General features: G+C 37.8%; 2 protein-coding genes across 2 annotated transcripts in view; one reads left to right on the forward strand and one right to left on the reverse strand.

Moving 5' to 3' along the window:
• LOC117118861 (protease-associated domain-containing protein 1-like) overlaps window positions 1-2,209 on the forward strand; it is a gene marked incomplete in the record, with an annotated part of 5,288 nt that extends 3,079 nt beyond the window's left edge. Inside the window, 1 exon segment of the mRNA XM_033263604.1 lies at window positions 117-2,209. Within this exon segment, the coding sequence (XP_033119495.1) occupies window positions 117-237 (121 nt within the window).
• A 3,648-nt stretch (window positions 2,210-5,857) lies between these two features.
• Window positions 5,858-8,873, reverse strand: LOC117118865 (phosphatidylethanolamine-binding protein 4-like). The gene is made up of 4 exons (XM_033263609.1): window positions 8,788-8,873; window positions 8,185-8,289; window positions 7,442-7,502; window positions 5,858-7,185 (listed from the first exon to the last, which is right to left on the reverse strand). Exons 2-4 carry the CDS (start codon window positions 8,260-8,262, stop codon window positions 6,977-6,979), a joined length of 348 nt encoding a protein of 115 aa, XP_033119500.1. The 5' UTR covers window positions 8,263-8,289; window positions 8,788-8,873; the 3' UTR covers window positions 5,858-6,976.
• Between the last annotated feature and the right edge of the window lie 649 nt (window positions 8,874-9,522).

Genomic DNA, 9,522 nt, shown 5'->3' on the forward strand with positions numbered 1-9,522 from the left:
ATATATATGTATCATATATTTTTATTATATTTCTTTAAATAATTAACATCTAAATAAAATAGTATTATTCAGTATTTAGACAGTTTACACACTACATCTTTGATTTTTTTTTTCAGGTACATGATAAAACAGAACTTAGAAAGTGATGGAATTTCTGAAGCCATCATCTCAATCCCAGTCAACATCAGTGGTGTGGCCTTCCATAATTACAAATTTCCACCTTGGTCACTTATTTGACACCCATTCCTTATCTACAATTGTTTATTATTATGATTTATAATTCGAAATTCCAAGCAAACAGAATCATTTTTTGTTATAATTTAAGTGTTCAAGATGATTTTCTTATGATCTATTGTGTGTCTAAATGTAGTGTCTCTGGTAAACAGAATAGTTTTTTGTTATAATTTAATTGATCAAATATTTTTTATTATGATCTATTTTTTGTCTAAATGTAGTGTCTCTGTGTATTTTATACATCACCAAATTTTTCTGTAATTTGTGTACTTAAAGTGGGTTTTGTTGAATAAGTGCAAGGCTTATTAAAGCATGTCAAAATACTCATGTAATTGTATGCAGAAGTAGCGTAAGTCTGATAAATACTTGTTTGGGCAAAGAAAGTTTGACCTGGATTTTGACATACAGATTTAAGTCGACAACAGTGAGCTAGCTAGGTAGTTTCGATTTAAGACGACGTATAACGTCATGTTAATTTAACCGCATGTCTGAAGGTTGTGCGTTTCGTTCTCTCCTGAAATCTTGAACAGTTGGCAGCTGAAACTACGATATTTTTGTTGTAGTTTACTACCTTGTTTTCCCATTCCTGAACTCAATTTCTGTGAAAGGGCGTGCCAAAGATTAAGTACTAGAGCGTAGTTTTAAATTACATGCATAATAATAATGTTAGTGTTATAGAGCACTTAATACATAAGAATACTTCTAAGCACTTTACATAAAAGGAACTCAAGAAATGGAATGAAACCATAAAATACCCAAACAGTAACCAAAAATGAAGAAGAAACGTAGAGGAACCATTTTCCAGCACTTAGAAACTCCCATAATCTAGAGCTCGTCTGAGCAGAACTCACAGGAGCTCGAGTGAAAATGGGGTCAGTCTATCCTATCCTAAGAACAAAAATGTAGAGTGAATTTTGAGCGAAAAGATGTTAATCAGATTCAATCAGAGTTTAATAATTTTTTTTGTTGAAATTTTTTCATATGAATTGTTCATTTAGATGAGGTATGACTGTGCCAATATGCAATACAGTACTACAGTACTTATTCTTCTTCCTACACTATTTTTGGGTCTCTGTCTCCAAGATTCCCTGCTGAGTCACAACATTTGTTTATTTGCTTTCTTCATGACTTCTTAAATCACTCATGAACATGATTACTTTTTTATTACACCATAGTTGATTAAATTTTAAGCTAAGGAATTTCTGTTGTAAAGCTCTGTCCAGATTATCAAATGTACTTTGATAAAAAAAAAACTGTTGTATGCCCATATATAGTCATGATGTGCCTATATATGGTCATGATGTGATGTCATCATGACCATATTTAGGCATGTCACATGTGTTTGTTAAATAAAATGTGATAGTCTGGATAGGGCTTAAGGTTCACTGAATCTGGCATACAGCATCAAATATTTTTGTCAGACTTAAACAGATAATGTTTGATGAAATATTGTCTGATATGATTATCTGATCAAACTAATCATGCGCCTTTCATAGAGCTGAGTGTTTGGCCAAGAGTTTATATTCCCGCGTCTTGCTCTGAAGACCCTGGTTGAAGCCTGTCAGATGTGAAGTTTTAATTGGAGTCTGATCATTCGTCTCCTCGAATAACCCTGACATAGAAGGTCAGCGATATAAGGGATAATGCATCTGTTACATGTCGGTACATGTAACAGAGATCCAAACAAGAATTTAATTAAATTAAAATAGGACAAATTACTAAAAGAAAGAAAGTTTATATCGGAAGTTGGTCAATGCTCTACTTTGACGAAATTTGATTAGACATCATCAGACTGTCCAAGATTGTAAACTTTGTTATTAAGATTAAATTTTTTGTTTGTAATTATTTCATATGAATTATTCATTTGAGATGAAGCAATAAAAATGTATTCAGTCTTTCCAGTTCTAAGTACTATCAACTTAATAATATATGTAAAGTTTTCAAGAAGAAATAAATATGTATTTTGAACAAAAAAGTTGTCTTTTTATTTGTCAGGGGGAAAAGAAAATTTTAATTATTAAGTCGGGCACTCACTGCGTCGTATGACCGCCGCACGACGAATCTACCTCTGCTTCCGGAGAGCGATAGACGACGTAACGCCATCTGCTGATTTGTCAGTGGCAGTCTGAACGGATCCTCATTAAAAAAGCGATTTATTGGTTCCGCGCCGTCGCGTGCGTTCGTCGTCGCGTTGCCGTCGCGCCCAGTGAGTACCCGGCTTTAGACAATGTCAAAAAATATTGTGACAATGAATCAACTAATATTTTGCACACATATTTTATTTGAATATTTGCGTGCAACGTATTATTATGTCCATGCATAAATCGTCATTTGTGCATTCCAATAGTGTGCATGTAGTTAAGTTCCAATTAAGCCTTGCCAATGTATAGGCCTAAATAAAGCATAATATCAAACATCATTTAATCAATCACTGGCCCACCCCTACCTCGGCGCTTTGTCTAATAGTTAGGCTTGATAATACCAATATGAATTATAAACCAAATTGATTTATTGTTTTGATAAAGTGCCACTTCAATACCACGAAATTATGTTGCTCTCAAACAGAATAATATATAAGGCCAATTTAAATTAAATGACCATCGTTCTTTGTCAAATCGATGATTTCTATAGGCTTTTATCATCCGAATATCTGTACATTGATCGATTTAAACATTTTATGTATAATGTTTTTTCATGTATTTGATACATGTAATAGACTTACGGGTTAAACCATGTATTTAATTATTTATTGAGGGCGCAGGCAGATTCTAGGGAGGGAGGATTTGGATGCCTACCGGGGCCCCGTAATTTTTGATAATTAAAAGAAAATGTTATTGTAAAAAGGGTTGACTAGACTATTGGGTAGTGCTGAGAGGGCCCCCGTGGCGTCTCCGGGCTCATTTTGGACTTGCAACTGGTCGTTTTCCCCATAAAGCACACAGCAGTGGCGGCACCAGGACTTTCCTGACAGGGGGTCCAAGGTCCCCGACGGCCCAAGTCCCCCAAAAATATGACAATTTAGGGATTTTCTCCTCGACGAGGGGCTGTAGCCATGCCTAAAGTGCTACGGTAAGTAGTAGTGTAGGAGAGCCCCGGAGTCCCACCGGCTTCTTTTGAGTGGGGATCCGGGGCTGCGCACCCGAGAGCTCACGAGCATTACGCCACTGGCCTATCAAGGCCATAATTTTTCATAGTCACAGTGTACTTAGTGGTGGCTATTATCTGGGGAAGGTGGTAGAATTTTGTCTGGTAGGGTTGTGATAATTTGGTTTTAGAGGGCAAAAAACTGGAGAAAGTTGAGCCTTTTTTTTTTCTGACACGTTTTATAAATCTATTATGCTCTTTTAATTTTAATAGAATTCTTCAAGTTTCTGGTCCAACGATTTGTGTTTGTTATTTTATGTTTTGAGACGAATAAATTAAATTAAACAAGTTGTGGTAAACGGTGATGGGGGTAGGCTGGTGGTGCTTGGCCTGTCTGATGGAAAGGCGTAACCGGAATGAGGAATAACTTCTTGGCGTAGGTGATTGTATCATTGAAGCAGGTGTCATTTTTATAGTACGGTAGTATGAGATGTGACAAATACATACGTTTGTCCATAGGCCTATTATGGGCACCATAATGACGGCATCCATGTATAATAGATACGATATCATCAATTAATATTTTTGATCTTATTTTTCCTCTCTTGCATTGAGTTTAAAATTACACTGAAACACTTTTAACCCCAAATAATAAAAATAAAGCTAAGTTGGCGTCTCTCCACCTGCTACATTATCCCCATCAGTGGCGAATTCAATGGGCCCAGACGGCCTGCCTTCAACTCCCCCCCCCCCCCCCCCCCCCCAAATAAAGCACGAATCGATTGCAGTAGCCGAGACTGTGAGTCTAAATGTGACTTTGTTGCCTGCTCCGGAAACGAAAAATTTCGTGTCCCGTATCATACGTTGTGATAGTGAATAGTTTTTGTAATTATGGGAGCTGATTAGTTTACAGTAATTGATAATTTTGTCGTTAAGAAGTTTTAGCACGTTTATCCGAACAACGTATCTAATTAATACAGACACACTCGTATCTTGTATATGTTGGGGTTGGGGTGCTCGAGTCGATTCCTCTATTTTTCTGATTTGGTCATTTTACCATACAAGCATTCTTCGCGCCGCTGCTCATTTTGTTTGAAATCATGACGAAAAGTAAATTTGGTTCACGGTCAAGAATTTTACGTAGGGTGTAATTTTACTTTCTATTCTGTCTCTACATTGATGGGTTAGGCCTACTTGATGAACTCTCACAAAGTGGGGTAGGATGCTAATGTTTATGCAAGTGCATTTGCTTATGCTGATGATATCACGCTGCTATGTCCAAGTGTTGTCGGACTGCAACAAATGAGGCATCAAAAAGTCAAACGATAGTGTTTAAATATAATAATGCAAATGTACCTAACATAAACATCACCATTGATGGCGCAATTGTCCAAACGGTTGACAAAATAGTTCACCTTGGGCACTCGCTTTCTGATAATATTTATGATTTTAATGGCATTAAGAGTATTCATGATTTGTAATATGTTTCTGGCAAGTTTTAGGTGTTAACTCTGAAATTCAGAGTGTACTCTTTCGAAATTATTGTACCAGCTTTTATGGATTTCCAATTTTAAACTGTTTGATGATAAAATCTAGGATACCTATAAGGCATGAAGGGTAGCTATTCGAAGAGTGTGGCGATTTCCTAGGCAAACACATTGTGCCTTATTCCATCATATTGCTGGCTGTATGACATCACATTAATACTAGCTATGCGCTGTATTATTTTCATTAACAAGGCTCTCTAATTGCACCAATTCGAAAGTTCAACATATAACTAAAATGGGTCTGTTTGGATCGTATTTATTTATGGGGGGAAACTTTAGAACGTTGACATCTTGTTTCAACATGAATACCAATTTGGTATTACTGATAGCTAAAATAAAATAATTAATGAAAATGAGAAAATTTTTAAAACTGCTGAGCAAATAAAAGAACTACCGTACTTAACATGAGGCATAACTTGAGGCATAACTTTCCAGCTTTAAATATCTCTCAGTGCAGTTACGGTATATAATTGAATTTCTGTTTACCAGTTAGTTTTATTTGTTGCTAATTTATATTTCTCGTATTTTGATGTTGTATTGCTCTGACTGGTGGGGGTTCCAAGAAAATTATCTGGGGGAAAATTCTCCCTGCCCCCGCTGGCGGCGCCACTGGTCATAATTTGATAATAGACCTCTACAGGCCTGTAACCACCTTGAGTAACGAGGAGGATCAATTTAAAATCTGAACAGAAATTCTGGGGGTGGGTGATCAGTTGATCACACTAAGCGGGCCGGAAAAAATGTGTCCCAAAAATAAGTGGTTATTGCGGCCGATGCGTACGGTAGGCCTAACCGACGGCCCTGATCATTATCAACATGAACAACTCACGTCTATTGATGATACCAGCCAATGTAACCAATAGTGATTGACTGTGTGGCTTGGGCTAGGAGCTGTCTCTTATACACATCTTATCGTGTCGTCTGAAATTTCCGAATAAAGAAGGCTGAACTGAACTACCCGTTACTCTGCTTTGAAAATAGTATTCAACATTACCAATAAGCGGAAGCTCGCTCGGTTTGATACCTGGCTGGTTACCTTATGGTATGGTAACGAATTGATCATTCAGTACGATAACACGTAAAGCCACATTTACACTAGACACGATTACGACACGACAACGACATACCATCGCGTAGTTTTTCAACACTGCGCGCATCTGTATCGTGTCGTCGCCGTAATCTTGTCTAGTGTAAATGAGGCTTTAGAGGTAGAACATTATCATTCCTAATTTCCAAATGCAAAAACATTCAAAAAGTAGATGTTATTCATCGTTTACAGGAATTACCGATCAGCCTTTTTAATTCTAAACTTTCCCAACTACTTGAAACCATTAATAATGAAAATAGAACTGCATACATCATTCTGGGACGATTTTAACATTGACCTCCTAAAGTCTAACTTGCATGAAAAAAAAAACATCAGAATTTATTTCTGTAGTACATGTTTGATTCATTCTATCCTTTAGTTAGCAGACTCACTAGACTAACGACTAAAACTGCAACTTTAACTTAAAACTTTTGTGTTAATTATGGGATTCATTATTTAAAAAGGATGTCGGGGTACCCTTTCGGGGTTACTAACCCCTGTCAGATGTACCATCTCCCTGTCGGAGAAGAGCTGGCGCACCACAGCCCATACGATCGCAATAGGGGCCTAGTATACCTCGCACATATGGTAGCACTGTCAGTTTTGAATCTCTAAAATGTTGAAAGCTTAGTAAGGCATGCTTGAATTGTACTTTCGGCGCTCGAGATTTTTTTTTCCCCCCCGACGAAGTTACCGGAAATTAGTGGGGCCCAAGCGGATAGTCCAAAGGTTCCCGACCTTACGGGGGTCCTTTTCCCTCTGGACCCCCGCTAGCGCCGCCCCTGTATATAAGCCATAGGCAAAATGTTAGCGCCATCGGACGTTGGCAGATTAATAGAACGGTAGTTTTGATTACTAACAGTTCACCCTCCAATTCGAGTCCACCTTTGGTACTTGAACATTTGTGGTCTCGTGGTTCGGTCTCCAATTAGATGGCTTTGTGTTAAAAGATTGGCGATTGATATTTGGTAAAAAAAAATGTGGTCACGAATTAGAGGGCTCTCGGTATTAAAGGGGTCTCGAATTAATGTGCTGTATTCTGAGTGACAAATTCGAATACTGCTGTAAGAGTGTTGTTGTGCCTAATGTTGTTCTGCCTAATGTATGATTGAAGATCAAAGTCGCTCCGTGTCAAGGGCAATGGAGAGTCTATCCGCTCCGCAGTTTGTTCGTACAGAAAGAACTGGTAGCGATGAGGCCCTGTCCCTTTTGGCGGGGACGGTCTTTTGTAACCTGAAAGAAAAACAAACATTAATCTAACATTTTTCTTTTAGTTTTTCTGTATACAATTTAACAAATATATAAAATATTCTCTTCAATATTAATCCTCCCGTGCGTTTGTATTGCGATCCATCTGACTGTATTGGCTCGGCCTAATAATATTTGAGACTCGCACCAAAATCCATAATTAGCAGGTACCGTGAGTTCTAATATAATTCTGGATAACTGAAGGCTATACGTAACTCATATAGCGGTTTCTTACACGTACCAACCACAGTTTCTCCGCTGATGAGTCCTTCAGATGCAGTAGTATGCCTAAGTGTTTCTCCCTGCAGGATTAAGTAATTTAGTTAAGTTAATGCTTCAGTTATAATAAAGTAAGATAAAATGAAAACTCGTCATGTTTAGTGGCGGCACCAGCGTCTGAAAGGGTGTGTGTGGGGGGGGGGGGGGGGGGAGGGGAGGGGAAAGGTAAAATTTTAGGGGGGAAATATGCTGAGGTGGCCCGAAGTTGGTGTGGTCGTTAAAAATGTCTTGAAAGTGGTCCAGGTCCCGAGGCCTCCGAAAAATATGACAATTTAGGGGTTTCAGACGCTTATTCAATCGATTTCACAGATAGGCCTAGCCTAGATAATCTACTAATCATTTTTTTTTTCTTCCGACGAAGATAATCTACTAATCATTTTTTTTTTCTTCCGACGAATTGTGGCTTTACTGTGGAGAAAACTGGGGTGGGGGTTCCAAGAAAATTATCTGGGGGAAAATTCCCCCTGCCCCCGCTGGCGGCGCCACTGGTCATAATTTGATAATAGACCTCTACAGGCCTGTAACCACCTTGAGTAACGAGGAGGATCAATTTAAAATCTGAACAGAAATTCTGGGGGTGGGTGATCAGTTGATCACACTAAGCGGGCCGGAAAAAATGTGTCCCAAAAATAAGTGGTTATTGCGGCCGATGCGTACGGTAGGCCTAACCGACGGCCCTGATCATTATCAACATGAACAACTCACGTCTATTGATGATACCAGCCAATGTAACCAATAGTGATTGACTGTGTGGCTTGGGCTAGGAGCGTCTGGATCAACCATTATCAAAGTATAGTAACCGTCCTTATTCTTCAACAAAATAAAATGAATTATAAAACTCATGCCATCACTATAAAATCTTTAATTCAACTCAAAATGTAATCGTCATTATTATTATTAACATTTTAATCGACATTCTGTTTTTATGATCATGAATTATAATAATCTAATTGAATATTATTAACATATTTGTCTAGAAAGCTGGCAACATTTATCATTAATTATCATAATCATCATTTTCATTATTATGTTTATCGCTGCCAATCGTCATTAAAGTACAGCATTTAAAAATTAAATGTAGATTGTCATCGCAAGGTGTACGTTAGCAGGGTAATGGCAAATCCGCTAATTATATTGTAATAGTATGTTATTCCTATGTACGCTAATAATAATAATAATAATAATAATAATAATAATAATAATAATAATAATAATAATAATAATAATAATAATAATGATAATATTCATACAGTAGGCCTAGGCCTAATTAATATGATTAGGTTGTAATTTATCTATTATAAAACTCACTGCATTTGTGTACAATATTTCCGGAGCTGCATGTCCTATGCGTAAAAGCTCAACATGTTCACCACAATTCAAGTTTCTTTCCTCTCCATCCAGTGGCGTAGAAAAATATTTTTCATTGGGGGGGATGATTGGCGTGTTAGCCAGTGTCGTAACAGGCGCGGGGGGGGGGCAAAACTGCCCCTCCCCTAACGGTTTTTACCGGGCCGACCAAGTCGTCGTACCGGGCTGGGTAATAAGAGAAAAGAAAGAAGGGAGAGGGAGGGAAAGAGAAAGAAGAGGAAAAGAAAAGGAAAGAAAAAGAGAAGAGAAAAATAAAGACAAGAATAAAAAGAAAGATACCATAATGACCAGACTCACAACACCCATGCAACCCCTTCTCCACTTCAAAAACTGTCATAAATCCTTTGATCTATGCAGCCCGATAGCGTAACCACTGGGGGACAAGGAGAAAATATCTATCTTTGAAAAATCTTCCCCACCCCCCCCCCTTTTATAAATGCCCTTTCATCCCCTGAAAGTGCCTAAAAACCTCAAATTTCGCGCGCATTTCTTGTTAACATGTCCCAATTTCCTCTAAAAATTGCACATTTTAGGGAGTTTTGATCAATTACAACGAAATTAGAATTAAAAACACCGGGGGACAAGGGGAAAATATCCATCTTTGGAAATCTTTTTCCACTCCTTGACAAATGCATCCTCAGAAAGTGCCTAAAATTCTCAAATTCTTTGCGCGCA

Source organism: Anneissia japonica, unplaced genomic scaffold (assembly GCF_011630105.1).
Source record: "Anneissia japonica isolate Jap-2015-1 unplaced genomic scaffold, ASM1163010v1 scaffold737_len1565949_cov176, whole genome shotgun sequence".
NCBI lineage: Eukaryota > Metazoa > Echinodermata > Crinoidea > Comatulida > Comatulidae > Anneissia > Anneissia japonica.